General features: G+C 38.4%; 1 protein-coding gene across 1 annotated transcript in view; it reads left to right on the top strand.

Moving 5' to 3' along the window:
* The window catches only part of SUCLG2 (succinate-CoA ligase GDP-forming subunit beta), a 125,653-nt gene that overhangs the window by 43,196 nt on the left and 64,185 nt on the right, over nucleotides 1-18,272 (top strand). The window contains exons 3-4 of the mRNA XM_065687355.1: nucleotides 15,913-16,012; nucleotides 16,136-16,226. Coding sequence (XP_065543427.1) covers nucleotides 15,913-16,012; nucleotides 16,136-16,226 — 191 coding nt within the window. The remainder of the gene's footprint in view (nucleotides 1-15,912; nucleotides 16,013-16,135; nucleotides 16,227-18,272) is intronic.

Below are 18,272 nucleotides of genomic sequence, written 5' to 3' on the forward strand. Positions count from 1 at the left end.
GTGGAGTTAAATCTTAACTTCTGATGAGAAATAGTGCTCTGAGTTAGGCAAGTGATAAGAAGCCACATAGAAAAATGAATGTAGTAGCAGAATGTGCCTGATTTTCTAACTTTGGTCATTTACAAGTTTTTCTTTCTTTGTCTGTTCACTTGATTGTGTAACAGGATAGTTCTTGGGAGATATGAACAGAAATCTGCCAACCCTCTCCGTGCATTCTGCGATGTCATGGAAGTAGCGCTGTGGTACTCTATCACTTCACTTACTAGTCGTAAAGCTCTCTGCTGAAAGTAATGCAAGCCTAATTTTCAGTTTTATTTGCTCCCTTGTTTTTTCTTCCATTAGGCTAGGACAGTTGAGAGCTTTATGAAAAGTTTATTGGCACAGAGCACACATGACTAATATGGGTGGCCAAGGTCAGAGCCTCAGATGACTTGTTCTCCCTATCAACACCTTTTCTGCACTGCTGGCTGAAGCTTTCCTCTAGAGCTGCACTGTACAGGGCTATGAAACAGCCCACTCCTAGGGGAAATTACTTTATTTCGCAACATGGTTCTGGTTCATCATTGATATCCTTTCCTTGCTGCCAGGTCCCTTGTCCCTCTGCAGTTTTCTTAGGTTACAAACGCATTGACAATGCTTTGCCCTAGGGGTGGTGGACCTTGATGTTTGTTCTGTCTTCTGGTTTGGTGTTTTGGGAGTACCGTACAGGCTGCCTTGAAGGGTGGCACATTTCATTTTACACAGGCCATTGTTCTATGACATACGAGGGTTTTGTTTAAATCAGTTTGCCTTCCACTCATGTTCGCTATGCTGAAAACCCAGGAAGCTGTAGGTATTTCCATTTTGCTGCAGGTTTCAAGTGAGTGGGACCAACCCTCTATTTACTTGCTGCTGCTTAAAAATTCCTTTACCAAATTCAGACTTGGTTCTGCAAAAGTCAGCTGAGATAATGTCAGAAAAGCAGTTTGGTGTTAGTCAATTGAAAGACAAAACATGATTGGAGATGTTCTGCCTCAGATCAGCGGTAATGAAAGAAAATTATTGTGTATGTTATCTGATTTCTTCTCTCATGTATCCAGTATGTTTGGCTTTGTAACTCTAGTCCAGAGGCTGTGCATCTGATTTACTTTGAAGAAAAATCTATTGATATCAGAACAGCCACGTTTGTGATGAATTTGAAAAACAGGCTTCCCTTGCAGAACAGTAGGAATTTGTATAGACAAAGAAGAAAATAATAGATTTTTGGCGCTTTCTTTTTTAGCACAAAGCAAATAAGGAACAGTTTAGATTCAGGGCATGCACTAGAGCTAACGTTTCTTGGGGGTTGGAAATTGGAAAACTTAGTATGGTTAATAATTACTTTCCTATCCTTAAATGAAATCAGTGATTGCTTTTAGAAATGTCATTGTGGGATAAATGACCAAAGTGACATTTGGTCATACACCAGTACATACAACTTTAATGGCAGTGTTTTGTCAGTAATTTAGCAGGTAAAATGCGGTTTTTCAGTATTTATTGGGAGTTAAAACATCAGTGAGGTTTATAATGTCACTGATGTACAGAGTAACCTTTGTCTTCCTTTTAGTTAACATTTGGGCTTTTTAAGGTATACCCATTTTTATCTCTTTCTGTGGAATTATTAAAAGTCAGCCACTGGGATTGTCTTGCTCTTTTATGCTTGGGACTGTATTTAGCAACCAGAAGTGATTCTTTGCTCTATAAGCAGATAACACTCTACCCCAGCCAGATAACTCCTTATAGTACAACTCTTATGAGAGAAGTACAAAGGTGTATATCCAGTGTGAATCAGATCATAAGTTCAGGTATTACAACAACCTTGTAGGATGCACACTTTCCCATGGTTTTATTGGATAAGTAAAACTTGAACTAGAAAACACAGTTGTTTGTGTAGCCATAATCAGTTAATTAGTTAGATGCCTCTTAAGAAAAGTTCTTCAGGAAATACTTAAATCTGTGTCCTGTTAATTGAGGAAAGTGTGCACTTATGGGAAGTTACTTAGAAAATTGTTCCTTTTCAGACCTTATATTTTCTCTAGCAAAATATGGCATTTTAGTGTAAAAAAAGAAGCAATTTTGAAAGTAATTCTAAAGGCAAAATGTTTATTATTGAGGCAGTGTATTCTGCTAAATGTTTGTAGCTCTTCTCTTACGAGGAAGCTTCTACCAGAGCTGTTTTGCACCCAGGTTGCTGCCAAATACTTTCTGCTATTGCACGTCATGTCCGAACTTTGAATCATGTAGACCATGAGGCAGGTTCCTGAAAATCGAAAGCAAATGCCAGCATGAAGTGCTCAGTGGAATACCAGAGAAAGAAAATGCAAGCAGTGGAATGAGTTGACTCAACCCCTAATGCAGATGTATGCTTGATTGCACCAACTAAACGCATGTATTTTTATATATACACACATATAGTATATGTGTGTATATATATATGTATAAAGTATCTCTTTCCAGGATGAAAGATCCTAGTGCGGGGACTCACTTTCTTGTGTCTCTGGCAATGTACCAACAAGATTGGTGATTTAAACCAGATTGACTTTAATACAGAATTTCAGGCATTCACCTTAATGGGAAGATCTGCGCATCGCTCACTAACAGGGAAGGTTTCTAGAACAGGAACACTCTATTTTTTACGCTGTGACATACATCTGTATGTATTTGGCACTGTCCCTTTATGACTGAGCTGTAAGATATAAGAGTCACTACATCTGTTTGGCTTGCTGCAGGTTGATGAGATATGTTAGACCTACTTACTTGCCATATGCTGTGGAAGTGTAGATTTTGGGCAAAGATTGTTACAGTGGGAAATTATGTTCTGTTTTAATAGCTAAATTTGTAAGTGCATATATCTATGTACTTTATATTATCTTGTAATACGTATCTTAATAGTCAGACCCATGCAGTCCTTGAGTATGTGTCCTTCTTGCTAAACTTCTAGGTTATATTAGTACTAGCTGAGGTTACACTGAATATTTCTATATCTAGTTATGCAAACAGCAATCAAATTGAGCTCTTTTTTAAATAGTACAAGAGAGCATTTTCCCCCCATTTTGTCCCTTCACTCACTGTAGTTTTTATAATCTGTAGCTTAAGGCATGTGTGTTCCATTTTAAGTTTTTAGATTGATGAAATCTTTGTGCTGGTAGATGTGCATGTATGTGTGTGTATACAGAAGCAGCACATAGATGTTAGGGGAAGAAAATATTTCTGTGAATATGAATTTGAAAGCTAGATTTTCTTCTCTTTGGCTTATCTTCAATAAAGCCTCAAAATATCTTCCCACAAAAGGTGAATTTGACAAAATCCCACTCTTGAGAATTGATGGGACCATGCTGTACAGTATTTTTGTATGCAACAATTCTGGAGGTTTAAATATAGGTGTATTTTGAAAGGGATACGGTCCCCATGACTTGAAATGTTACCACTGGACATTTGTTGCCTAAGCTTAGAATTTATTTTCTTCCTAATTCTTTTTGTTTAGCAAAATCTCTTGTTAATATTATCCCCAGGCAATGTGCAGATAAGAGTCGTTTATAGCTTGAGTGAATGTGCTGACATCTGACTGTACTGGAGCTAAACCTCGCTTTTCAGGTAACCACGGCCAGCTCTGCACATCTGGATTCTCATGCTAGACAATAAAATACCTCTGCCCATCAGTTTAACTTCCAGTAGCAGGCAGCAATAAAAGCTTTTATCCAAGGTGCTTGTAAGGAAAATTCTCCCCTCATGTATGCATGTTTTATTCCAGAAAACATCCAGTGAGGCAGGTAGCCTTGTTATTTTCATTTTACAGTAGGAGACTTTGTTATCTAACTTCAGGGTGGGATTTCCAGATCTAACTGCTCTACTGCCTGCGTATACACAAGGCATAATATGGGGCAGGCTGGAAGAAGGTGTCTGGGGCAGCAGCTAAACTCTTCTTTGTTTGGAGTAGACTGGTTTCTCAGTTGGAGTTCCACACCTGTGTTGGATAGCGTGAATTCTTACTCACTGAAAAATGACAAGGTCACATAGTAAGTTGAGTTCTCAGATCCCAGTCCAGTCTGTGACATGTGGATGTAGTTTTTCTGACTGACAGAGCTCTGCAGGTGTTTATGGCTGGGTAGGGACAAACCAGTTAACAAATCAGTGCAGAAGGTAAAGACTATCAGATTCATGTCACAAACTGTGTGACACAGATCTTCATACAAAGATCCAGTTTTAGAATAATGATGATCTTTGAGGCCTACGCTGAGATTAATTGTAACTTCCAGGGGCTACATGCACCAGAAATGTGTGAATGGGGAAAAAGCTGAGGAAATGTTTGGAGCTTCCTGGACATCTGCAGACATTCCAGCACTTAATTTGCTGCGTGTCATTGCAACCATATGTATTTTTATGGGTTTCTTCTAGTGCCTAAAGATTAGAAAATAACTTTTAATTGTTATTTATGAAGCACCATATGGCTGTCTGTAATTTTGGCTTCTCATGGAATGAAGAAAATGAAATTAATTGGAAATCACACTCTGAATTCTATTATTAAGTTAATAGAGCTAACAGCTTGTCCAGTGTCCTCATACAGAGAGTGTTGTAGCTACGTATGGTAATAAAGTCTTATAAATCCACAGAGAAAACTAAGGGGCAGAGAGAGGCTGAGACAGGTAAAGAAGCTGCGCCCATTGGTACATGTTCATGAATCATTCAGCTAACAAGCTGCTGGTTAAAATCAAGGATACAACATGTACTTTGACAATGCTTTACAGTGTGATCTAAGTAATAAATATTTCCTTCTGGGTTCACGAATTAAAGGCTCATCTCGGAATAAAAGGCTCTTGACCCATTTTATACTTACATCTTTCTCCATAATGCTAAGCAAGTAGAAACTTGTTTGGTCCAGCCAAATAAGTCGTTGCAGACATGTATCTCTTTAGTGGCTCGTGTTCAATGAGTAGTGATAACAATTGAAACTGTAAGGTTTTTTTTCTCTTAACCTCTCCTAATACGCAGTGAGTCTTCAGAGCTGAATCTGTACAGTTTGTATTCTCTTGCTTCTACCAAACAGTCAGCATTGAGGGCTTTTAATACAATGAAGTTAAAAAGAACAAATCACCAAGATGAAAGCCTGCAAAAATTACCAAGCTATGAAAAGCACAGTGGGACTGGATTGGGGTTTTTTTTGCCTGTTATCTGGAACATTCCCTAAATTGCCTTTCTGCAGTGTTTTTGAGAAGTGTCTGCAGATGGTGTGATATTAAGAAAAATATCACAGAACAAGAAAGAAATCTGGAGAAAACTTATCTAAAGGAAGTCATTTTTCTTCAAGGGCTAATTAATATTGGCAGGGATGCATTGTTAGGAGTGCGTTCTGAATGGGTTTATGTTAAATATCTTGGCGTACCACAGACGTGTGAAGGAGTTGTATAGGTTGGTTAACTTTATGAAGCTGTTAAAGAATGTTGTTCAGGTAATAAAGATTTGATGCTCTTCTAAGCAGATTTTTTTGGGGCTTTCAATCTCAATTCACCAGTGAATCATTGATCAGTGAGATGTACTTTTAATGGAATAATTAAGTCTGAAATATTGAATTAAATATTAACATTCTTATAATGGGTCTCCTTTTAACCTTTTTCCAATATTAGATTACTTTGGCAGTTGCTTCTATCTCAATGATGTGATGGGTAAACAAAAACAAGAGGAGGATGATAGTACATACTCTCCCTTGTTAGTTGTGCTTACTGTATTACTGATATTATCTGACAGTAAGTTACAAACAGTTGTTCTTATCACAGATGAAAATTTGCCTGCCTGCAGTAGTTAACATTTACCAGTTGCCTGAGGGCTAAAATACTTCTTTTTGTACTGCTTAATGCAGTAGGGTTTTTTATGAATTGAAAAGCTACATACCGTGAAAACTAACATCAGTAATCCTTAAGATTTTAAGCAACCTGTGTAGGAAAATATATGCAGGAATAAATATGCCTCTTAGTCTGGTTGCAGCATTTCTATGTTCTAAATAGATATTTCTGCATGTATTTTTGTATCCCTTTTTCTCTTGTCATCTCTAAACCTCAATGTGGTGAGTTTCCTCTCTCTGTTTCAAACTTGGATAACTCTGTTTCCTAGATCTGGAGCTCTAGAAATGAATGAGCTTTTGCCCAGAAGTCTCCAATTAGTTAACCTCTGCTTGACAGGAATGAAACATCAGAACCAATTCAGATAATTGTTTTCTTCTTGTTTTTTTTCACTCTGGGCAAAATTCATTGCTACTCCGGATGGCCAGAGCTGTACCTATTCATCACTTAAGCTCCACTTACATCTGCAACAGTACTTACATGTCACACAGCACTGTCCATGTTCACTGCCCAGCATCTCTGTTACTAGATGCTACTTCTCCGTCTGGATTTTACACCTGCTATCAGATGTCTGTTAGAAGCCCTGCTGGGAAAAGATTGTTTCTTTAAAATGAGATAGTGTTTATTTTTATTGTGGAGTCTGTTATTCTTTCCTTCTTCAGATACAAAATACCTAAGTAAATAAAACAACACTTGAGTGGTAAATACTGTGGTCTTAAAAATGCCCTCTTTAAGTATGGAATTCCTGTCTGTAAGAGGGGTGGTGTTGGGTTTTTGTTGGTTGTTGTTTTTTTTTTTTTTGGGGGGGGGGGTAGGGGGTTGTTTTGGTTTTGGTATGGAGCGGGACTAGCACATCAGTGTCGGTTTTCCCTCTTGCTTCAAAATCAAGGCCAGGAATCAAGTGCATATGTAGAATAGCAGCTCCAGAGAAATCCTTTCCAGCTTTCTGTCTTCAGCACTCCTGAGGCGGACATAAATTCTTGTGTGTGGTCATTTTCCCATCCAGATGTTTCCCAGGCATGATTTTCTTTAGAGGCTCACTAAATTATTTCAGTAATACAGTAAAAACTCTGTCCTTAATTCCACCACGTAAATTGGGTAATGAGCTGGAATACTGGAGGACATTTCGATACTCCTGGGCTTGATTCAGATCAAAATACTGCAAGATTTGCTGTTCTTTTACATGTTTGGGTGTGGATTGATTTAGTTACCGTCTGAGTATCTGAAAATGTGTGGTATCTAATACAGCCCTAAACAGTGAAACAAAAACTAAGGGATATAAGGCTAAGAGGTAGAGAAAGCTAAGAGGTAGAGCGGAATTCTTTAATGGTAGTTGTCTCTGGGAGGGAAATGTTAATTTTGCAAAAAATGTAAATTTTCTGCCAAGATCTGTTCAGTATTTTATCACTTCGGGCGAAAATGCAAACTGTGGAAGAGCTTTAGGATTGGAGCTTCATTAAGAAATTCTTCATGAAACATGTCAAAGCGCTGCTCAGGGAAATACTTGTGCATGCACTCAAATGCCAAGCTGAGATTGGTGTGTGCTTAAAATATAGCAGTTAAATACCTGTTTGATGAAAACATCAGTATTGTGTCTCTGTAAGTTATTGTAAAGAGGAGTTGGACTCAGTGATCTTAAAGGTCTTTTCCAACCTAGCCGATTCTATGATGTGATGTCAAGTACCGTGGAAGCAGGGGGATCTCCTGCATGCACGTGTTAAGCTATCAGGTCATTTTGTCCTGGTGTTTGCAAGGCAGTAAGAGATGATGAAACCCTTTGAAGGGCTTTAGTCCTGCCCTGGAGTTGGCAAACTTGCAGAAAATGAATCTAAAGCTGTTGTACCTTCAGATGCCTCCCTTTTCACACGTGTCCTGTTCCTTGTGCTTGTGAAGGCTGTTGATGGTGTGCCCAGCCACCCCTGTGTGATGTGCTCTCGATTTCTTTTATCTTTGCCCACTGTTTTAAAGCTTATTTTTAAAAGGAACTTGCCAGGCATAGCCAACCTGTGTGTAAAGACTCTGCTTGGCAAAGAGCTAATTATCAAGTCTACTTGAATGGGGTTCACCTGCCACGCATACTTCATTATGGATTTGTTAACACTTCTTAAGCAATGGTGGTAATGTTGCAGTTGTCTTCCCTGCTTTATAACATGGGAACTCCCTGGTTTCTTGCTGATGTTTCTTGTTTTGTGCTCCATATTTAAAAATACCTTGTACTACAACAACTCTTTTATGCTTGAAAGTGAATTATGAAAAAACTAATGTATGTTTCTCAGTTATTGTATTTTCTACGCTATCTACAAATTTCTCAAAACTATCTCTGCAATGCAATAATGGATGAAAGAATCAGTCAGAGAAGACTTTGTGTCTTTTGTGCCTTACACATAATCACAAAGAATGAAATTCTGAAAGCATTCCAGGAAAAAAGATGTGTGTATTGTTGCAGCTGGGGGCGAGAACAGTGTTTGTTCTTAATGTCTGCATGACTTAAACGCTGCATTTAGATTCCATAAAGCCTGTTCTCTGAATTGCATTGAAACAAATGGAATCTTAGAATCATAGAATAGTTAGGGCTGGAAAGGACCTAAAGATCATTTAGTTCCAACCTCCCTGCCATGGGTAGGGACACCTCACACTAGACCATCTCACTGAAGGCTCTGTCCAACCTGGCCTTGAACACTGCCAGGGCTGGAGCATTTACCATTAAAACATGTTTTACTTAAAATTGCAGAATATTTTGGCAAGGAAGACTTGAAATCACTGTAGGCCTTTTAAAAGGAAAGATGCAAAGAAAGCTGTCAGTATAGTTGTTTCAGTATAGCTATTTTTGAATGACAGTGGTTTTAGAAAGCAAGTCTTGTGATGTGTAAATGTATTTTATACTTACAAGGAAAATGGGTCTACAAAACCACATGATTTTGCATGTCCAAATTTCTCAGCACATAATAGCTTATCCTGAGAGGCTTCAATGGTGATGTCAAGTAATAGGGATCACAAGTAATACACAAGGACAAGTATTCTTTCCTTGCCTTTACAGTCTCTTAAAGTGAAACTATCAGAAGAAGAGAGAAATAACATTGACTTGGGCATAATACAAAGAATATTAGAAAGTCTAAAAGTTACGAGAATGAAACTGGTGGGTATAGTGATAGAAGAACGCTGTCGGTTTGCATGAATTTTTCCACGTTGTTCAGTATTTACTGCACAACCTGGTGCAGGATGCTGGGCTGACATGGGTTACAGGAAACAGCCTTCTCTGTTTCACCCATGGAATGGATGTTCCCTGAGAGCTGCAGAAAAAGTTTTTGCTCTTGTCTACTTATCAGCAGACTTTGTTGCTCTTCCACCAAATGAAGAACTTGCTCCTCTCCTGATTGAATTTTCAAGTTTACAAACAGATGGGACCAACAGTAGTTTTTCTAAACCCTGTATCTATTACAGAAGGAATCTACATAAAAAATACTGACAACTTAAGCTGACAAAAGAAAATGTTAAAGGCTTGAAAACAGCAAAAATAAGCTATCCTATGGAGTTTTAAACACGCATATACAATGAGCAGTTTTATTTTGGGATCCCTGCCTTAATGTGCATGTTTTTCCATGCCTTTCCATTTCTGCTGCTGGATCTGCTGAGGCTCCACTTCCTGTATAAGTAATTCATCAGGTTTTACTTAAATGTGGGGCATGTGAATACTTGATTACTTTCACTCTGAGAAGGTTTAAGAGCACAATATTAAGAGTGAGCTTTAACTTAGCTGATTTTATCTAGCTTTAAAATTTTTATCACCGGTGAAGTGTGTAGTAATGGTTATGAAAGCAATTAATAACAGTACTGACAGAATCAAGAGACTGACTAATTTATCCTTATAGACTTTAATGAGGCTTATAATCTAGCAATAAATATACAATATATTCAAAAGTACAGAGTTATAAAAAGGATGATTTATTTAACTTTAATTCTAAACCAGTCTGAAAACCAAAAGTTGTAGAAAGTAGGCTTGTCAGAACATAATTCTTTTTTGCTGTTAGAGAGCAGAAGTATAAAAATACCAGAGGAAGAGAGTTTAAATTAAAAGGGGGGAAGACAATTGTCTAACTTAATTCTAAAGATCTCTAAGCAACCTAATAGCAGTAGATGTGGGAAGTGTCTTGTGGATGGCTTCTTTTTCACACCTCAGTCTGCTTACTTGCAAAGCATGGGAATTGTCTCAGATGCTGCATCTCCAGAGCTCTTGGAGCATGGGGAGCAGTGGAAGTGGTAGCAATACTTGCTCCTTGGGAAAAGCTGTCTCAGATTTCAGAGCAAGTTTGTGTAAAGAGACCCATGTATGAAAAGTTACTACAGCAACTTTAAGATTCAGTCTTCAATTTGGGAATTAGGTTTTATTACAATGTTTTATTGTTGTGTTATGTTTATTATAATCTTCCTTATACCTTGTATTCTTGTTTCTTGTGCTGAAGTAAGTACACTGAGTGTCTCTGGACAGGAGTATTGTTAAAAAGTAATAAGCACCTGACAGGATCTTGCCTTACAGTATAACAGGATGGCTGAAATTGGGAAAATTAATTATAGCCAGTCTTTCCCAAAGGGAAGCTAGAAACTCAGGTGGTAGTGGTAGCATTAAAACAGAAAAAAACCAAGCAACAATAATAGAACAGGACAGATGAGACCACAGAAAGTAGGTTTCCTTAGTGGTGAATCAGCTAGAGGTAAAGAACCCCAAACCAACCCCACGTTGTGGAAGACAGGATCTGAGCAGAGATGCAGTTGGAGAGATGTTATCTAGAACCCTTACAGGACACTTGGTGTCTCAGTCCCTGCTGCCTTTGTGGGAATGGTTCTTGTGTGTTTACAGACTCAGTGTTTATGCTCGTGTTCGGGTCAGTAAGGAGATGGGGCTTCCGTAAGACCTTGATTTGGCATGTCCTCAATTTGTCTTCATTGCTCTGCTACAATGATACTGGGTTGCTTCCATCTATTTTCCAATGTGTGCTAAGATCATTGCAAGAGAGATCAGTGCATTTTCCAGAGATGCATTGATCTTGCTGCAGTACTTAACAGTGCTGCCAGGGTTTGGAGTCGGACTTGGGTGATCAGCTACCTTACACTGGGGTTAAAATATGCTACTGTAATACGGAATCAGGTTCTGCATTTTTAAAAGAGGTGCAGATGCTAATTAATTTTCACAGGTCCCCTGCAGGTGGAGAATCTGAACTGCTAAAAGTCACAGGGTGAGACAGAAATGTCATTAGGGTTTAATGTGAGACCTCCCTTCCAGTCCCATGCTCTAATTCTGTAGTGTGGGAGGCCTTGCCAAAGTAGCCCTGGGTACCATCTGACAGAAAATCTTTTGTTCATAAGCAGGCAGGAGCAAGGCCTATTACCACACAGTCTTACATTGACCGTTCTTTACAGTATTTTATTTCTGATAAGCCACAGCACATTTGAATGTAATTGTTAACATGCCTAATTTGCAATCACGCAGTCCTATCAATAATAATGGAAAGTTGTTCACAGGTAATAAATTGGCATGCCACATAACTAGCAGAGCTGTGGCTCTCAGTATATTGTTCATGATCAAGAATTCAGTAGTTAAATATACACAGCAGTGGGCTGAGTACAAGCTGTTCATTTTTTGCTGCAAGCAGTACCAGTGGACCAGAGTAATCATAGCTCCCAAAAGCAGGACTGATTTTATTGATTTAAATAGGCTTTCATTATAGAACTGAGCCTATTACAACTGCAAGGAGTATCACTGCCATTTGTATTCACAGCACTGACCGAAGGGAAGGAGGTGGATTGCTGAATCCAATGTTAGAGGATGCTTGTCCCTCGGAGTGTTATATTTTGTCCTGCTGAAACATCTGAATTTATTTAAAAGTACTTAAAGCTTTTTTTCCTATGTGGTCAGATTTAATTTTATTTTTAGAAATGTGGTTAGACCCAACTACACTTGTGAAATGTTGGTCTCTCAGGACTTCTCTGAGGAGTAAAGGTCTTGCTTGTTTATTGGCATCTGACTTAAGAGACAAGCTGTATTTTGCTCCCTTTTATTTAAGGACTCTTTAGAAATGTTCATGCCTCTTTATTTTGTAGATTAATTAAAAAAAGGACAGATACAAGATTCAGTGAATAAACTGTTAAGTCTGCGATATTAATATTCAAGTTATAATTAGTTAAGAACACATGCTGTTACCAGAAATGCGTCATTAACCTGCATGGAGCAGTTTGTGGCTGTTTGCTGCTAAATTAGTGACACTTGGAAGCAGTCTTTTCTGGTATTGGTTTGAATGGTAAGGAAAATGTTAAATCTGTCACAATTTAAAAAAAAAATATATATATATGCACATTTAAGCAGCAGTCTTCTGTTATTTGGGGAGTTTTATGGGGGTTGTTTCTGTATTTACAGAGATGGTTGTCAGTCAGTGGACATACACAGGAGTTCATCAGAGCCTTAATTATCAAATTCAGTGCTTTTGAAAACATTGCACTATTCTTTATGGTGGTGTAAAGATGTGTTTCTTGTGCTAGGTTCTCTTCAGATCAGTATTTATAAGTACACAGCTCTTGTTAACCGCTTTTCCAGTGTTACCACAGCAGCTTGGAAGGGTGCTAATGGAAATTAGTTAGAGCTTTTTGTTTTTAATGGGTGTAATCCTGACTTTACTTACTGTTCTTAAGAATTTTAACACTTATTAGAGCTTCCAAGTGAAGGTGGTTACTTCAAATATTCCAGCTAAACCCACATTTTTCTTTTGGGGTAGTCTTTCATAACATAATTTGGCAATTCAGGCAGGAGATAATAAAAACTGTGTCAGCATTTCTAGAAACTGGCTCTCTAAATAAAACAGTGACACTAAGTAATCAGCTTGGTAAGTACTGAATAACCAGTCCCAGTTACTGTATTATAAGATCTGGCTGGTTTACTTTCTTTTACAGAGCTTAGCCAAGTAACTATTGAATTAGATTGCTTCCTGTTGGTTTCCCCAAGGGCAAGAAGAGCCTGCTGTAGTGTGCTCTGCTGAGCTGCTGTTATCGATTAGTTCTTCACGTCTAATCTTTACATGGTTATGCTTGCTTTTTATTGTGTTTGTTTATGATTTTGATAGTTGTTTTTCTTAAGTTATTCTTATTGCCTTGATGGTTCTCTAGTGGATTATAAAAATGTACACAGTAATTGCTCTCCCTGCCTTCATTTGCTGCCGTCAAATGGAGATAATCAGCACTCATGTAGTGTGTCGGTTAGGAATGAGGGCAATGATCACTCACAGAGTTGGTATCAGATATCACTGACAATCAAAACTCACATCGTCGGGATGGTTGGCACCTCAAACCCATGTAATTAAACGCTTCCAACATCTATTAACAATACTATATTAGATATTTTTTTGCAGCAGCCATTGTGATTTGAACAGTTTGTTTCTGCAGGTTGGAAAATGATTTATAGATTTAATTAATCTTAATATTTTTTGTGCTTAGGAAGCATTTGATACCAAACTTTGTTGCATTTAAATTTCCTTGTTATCTGCCCTGCAGTGGCATGAATAATAGGGAGCCCTGAACATGAATGTATTGGAATGCATGAAGTATTTTCAAGGAGAGTGCTTTTAAGCTTCAGAATGATATATGTCAAATGTTACTGAATGGGTAAACACATGAAGGGATTTTGCATTGGGAAGCTTGGAAATCACACATCTCTTAGTACAGTACCTCCAATAGCTATGTTAAAAATGCATTCCCATCTTAATACAGGAAATAGGATATTTATGCCATAATATTTATTCTATCCCAAGATCCAACTTTTTTTCTGGTTGCTGAAATTTATTATACTGGAACTTTGAAATGGTGCTGCGTCAGAGCTGGCCTGCACCAAAAATTGCCACCCCTCCAAGCTTCTATTTAACTTAATAACCTCTAAAATGCTTTTTGTGTTATTCAAGCCTAGATAGCCTGTGTTTGTCTGAATGAAAAGTATCTGTATTCTCTGTTCCACTTTAACGGTAAATTTGTGCATTTAACAACAAATTCTCTTGTTTTCTTGCATACTTGCATAGAATATTGATATTTGAGGCACGACCTAATCCAGACATCACTGAAATCAGACATTTCCACAGGCTTTAGAAAAGATGAATAATGGTAGCCTTTTCTAAGCATTCTTAGTGCAGTTCTAATATGAGGATCTCAGACTTCGCAAAATACCTGGCAGTATTATAATAAATGTGCAAAGTGACAGTACTCAGTATTCATAAACATCTTGCAGGCACCTGGCAAGTTTTTATGGTTCGAGAAGCTGCTACAGTCCATGGAGCTGCAGAGATCAGGAGTGATGTTTTTGTTTAGTTGTTTCTTTTCCCCTTCCTCCCCCTGTTTGTAAGGATGTTAGAATTGCTTCTGCTTCCAGTGTAGGTCTTGGTACAGTTGCTTTTGTCAGTGTGTCTTGCTGCACTTTTCTGTTACTGAGATACTGTTACACTCCAGTTGGCAAAGATTCAGGTGGTGCCTCAAACAGATAAACGTGTTTTCACAGCTACTGTCCTTGCTCTACACTTACCTGCCCTTTGGAGATAGGGACTTCTTCTTTTAGGACCATATCCCAAGGTTTGCTTACATTTGTTCAGAGGAAGGAATGTAATTATTTTCGTTGATGGGCATTTGTTTGTTGTCCATTCAAGACAAAATGCACTCTGATTCGTTGTCCTGGGTTCAGCAGTAGCAGTCATTTTTCTCCTTCTTAGCAGCTGGTGCAGTGCTGTGGTTTTGACTTTCAGCCTGGGAACAGCGCTGATAACACCGATGGTTTCAGTTGCTGCTCAGTAATGTTTACTGTGACCAAGGACTTTGTGAGTCTCATGCTCTGCCAGGGAGGAGGGGAAGCTGGGAGGAAGCAGAGACAGGACACCTGATCCAAACTGACCAAAGAGGTATTCCATACCACAGCACGTCATGCCCAGGATGTAAACTGGGGGCAGTTACCCGGAAGGGCTAGATCACTGCTCAGGTCAGGCTGGGTATCAGTCCAGCAGGTGGTGGCGATAGTATTCTCTTCTCTTGTTATTTCCCTTATCACTTTCGGGAAGAAGTCCAGAGAAGGGCCACGAGGATGATCAGGGGACTGGAGCACCTCCTGTATGAAGACAGGCTGAAGAAGTTGGGGCTGTTCAGCCTGGAGAAGAGAAGGCTGCGTGGGGACCTAATAGCAGCCTTCCAGCATCTGAAGGGGGCCTATAGGGATGCTGGTGAGGGACTCTTCATTAGGGACTGTAGTGACAGGACAAGGGGTAACGTGTTAAAACTTAAACAGGGAAAGTTTAGATAGAATATAAGGAGGAAGTTCCTTACTGTAAGGATGGAATGAACTGCCCAGGAAGTTGTGAATGCTCCATCCGTGGCAGTGTTCAAGGCCAGGCTGAACAGAGCCTTGGGTGAGATGGCATAGTGTGAGGTGTCCCTGCCCATGGCAGGGGGGTTGGAAGCTGATGATCTTAAGGTTCTTTCTAACCCTAAATGTTCTATGATTCTGTGGTTCTATGATTATTATCATTGGTGGTAGCAGCAGTGATTTGTGTTATACCTTAGTTACTGGACTGTTCTTATCTCAACCTGTGGGAGTTACATTCTTTCCATTCTCCTCCCTATTCCTCTGGGAGCGGGGTGAGGAAGAAGGAGAGAAGTGAGCGAGTGAGCGGCTGCGTGGTTCTGAGTTACCGCCTGGGCTTAAAGCATGACATTCATATTTTAAAAACCATTCCAGAGTGTAAGTCATCAAACTGTATGCTGTTTATCTCGTTTGTTGTGCAGGCCACGTGGCATTAATAGCATGGGTTTGATCTAAGTAATGACAGATTTATCCATCTAATAAATAGTGTGTATTTATCCTTTAACAATTCTTTGCAGGGTTGCTTTACAAAAATGCTGCATTGACTCTTGTTTTATTACTCACAAGTTACGAACAACTTCTTGTTATTTTAAAGGATCTAATCTGGAAATGCATTTTAAACTTACACTAACAAGCTCAATAAGTGACGCATGATAGAATAACAAGGTGTTTTTTCTCTTGCAGAGGCTAAGGAAATTGTTCTGAAGGCACAGATTCTGGCTGGAGGGAGAGGAAAAGGTATTTTCAATAGTGGATTGAAAGGAGGAGTGCATCTAACGAAAGAGTAAGTCTTTAAAGTTGAAAAAGCATAAATAATTCCGTTGTAGTATTCAAGCTGTTGACAATAACCATGTGACTTTTCCTTTTAATATCTTTTAGTAAACTAACATTTCCCCTTTATTTGTAGCCCTAAGACTGTTGAACAGCTTGCTAAACAGATGATTGGGTACAATCTGTCAACAAAACAAACTCCAAAGGATGGTGTGACAGTTAAAAAGGTAAGTTTTTTGCCTCTTGAATATTGAGAACTGTGTTCAGCTGCAGTTTTGCGTTGATATACTGGAGTGTATGACATAGATTTATTTTTTCATTCCTTTTCCAATGCCTGATTGATTGCATCTAATTGACAAAAGAAATGTTACTTTTTCTTTCATTGTGTGTATGTATTTCGTCCATCAATTTCAGTATAGCTAGTAGTGGGAAATAAATTCATTTCCATTACCTGTGTTGAAGGGAGTGCTGTATCATAGGTTCATTCTTCACCAAATGCATACTAAATGCTAGCATAACTTTCTGTAGCATTAAGTGTACATGCTTATTGATGTTCTTCTTGCAGAATTAATATATGCATCTTTACTTATAGTAATAATAATATCCATATGTCATACATCCTCAGTTTTGGGCAACTGTTACTAAAGATAGAGACAGATTATTTTCAGAGAATCCGAGAATGGTTTGGGTTGGAAGGGACCTTTAAATTCCATCTATTCCAAACCCCCTGTAATGAGCAGGGACATCTTCAATTAGACCAAGAGCCCTGTGCAGCCTGACCTTGAATGTTTCCAGGGATGGGGCATCTATAATCTCTCTGGGCAACCTGTGCCAGTGTTTTGCCACCCTCATCATAAAAAATTTCTGCCTTATATCTAGTCTAAATCTACCTACTTTTAGCTTAAAACCGTTACCCCTTGTCCTGTCGCAACAAGACCTACTAAAAAGTTTGTCCCCATCTTTCTTATAAGACCCCTTTAAATGTGCATGGGTTTGCATGGGAATGTTCTCAATTTAAAGAAATAAAAAAGGCATCTAAAAGTAGATTCTTCCTAACATGTTGCAGGTACAGAGTTAAATGTGGTTGTGGTAGTCATTCAGCTAATATATGGCAATTCATTTACCTATGATGGTACATATTGCAAGGTGCTGAGATTTGTCTCAGCATAAATGTATTGCTTTACTGAGAAAGGACCTTCATACAGGTATGTAGTCAAGAGCCACACTCCTGATATTTGAGGCCAGTAGATAATTTGGCATGAACTGAAAAGAACTGCAGTTCACTTTTAATATATTGTGAACAGCTTGATATATTAGCATAGAAGGAGAACACCTGTCTGGAAAGATACTGTCTAATGAGGGCTGGAGGAAGGAGCTCAGGCAGTTCTTCTGCCGGGGAGAGCAGATTACCATCACTCCTCATAGGTGTTGTTAAAAAGAAATACTAGATATTAAAAAGAAGGAACAGTATTACCAAGGCACGTCTGTCAGAGATCGTGATAATACTAAGGATATAAAAGAGGATATACATTTCCCATATAATGCACTCTGCTTTGAAAAATTTGTATCGTAAAAGCAGTTTTCTTTTATAAATTCAATGGTTTTATTCTTTTGCCCTAGTTGACCTACTTTGAATAGATCAGTACAGGAAATACCAGTCTTTGAGTACAAGTCTGTTCGTTTACATATTCAGTTCTGAAAAAGAAACTTCTAATTTTCTTTAAAATTGGTAGAAATGAACAAAAGGTGTTGGGTGTTGGGTCTCTGAAATGGATTATTCAAGGGATTTGTAGTAAAATTACTTTTTTACCATGTGTAGAATAGCTGTAGAAGATTTGACTTTTAATTGCTTTCTTCTCCATCCACACTTTGATTGTATGAATAAACAATGGTCAAAAGTAAGCAGCTAGGGCATATGTGGAGTTTAAGGTGATATTTTGGTGGTAGAGGAAAGCATACAGCCTTGATAGATTGTGTATTTTTCCTTTGCTGTAGAGCTACTTGGAAACTTCTCAGGACAAAGGTTGCAAGTATTTTAGTGTTGATCCATGATAAACTAGTGTGATGCTTTTCACTGGGACGAAGCTTATCACCTGTTGTCATGACCTTCCATTCTGATTATGGACTTGGCTTTTAAAAGCCCTAGGACAATTTGTGCCTTCATTGCACACACATTTATCAGGATAATAGTATGTTTTACATTTTTGGTGCTGAAATCTTGATTCTTGGTAATTTATGGTGAGAGCTGGCACTCTGTTTTAGGTTAATTATGT

This window comes from Lathamus discolor, chromosome 7, assembly GCF_037157495.1.
Source record: "Lathamus discolor isolate bLatDis1 chromosome 7, bLatDis1.hap1, whole genome shotgun sequence".
NCBI classification, from domain to species: domain Eukaryota; kingdom Metazoa; phylum Chordata; class Aves; order Psittaciformes; family Psittacidae; genus Lathamus; species Lathamus discolor.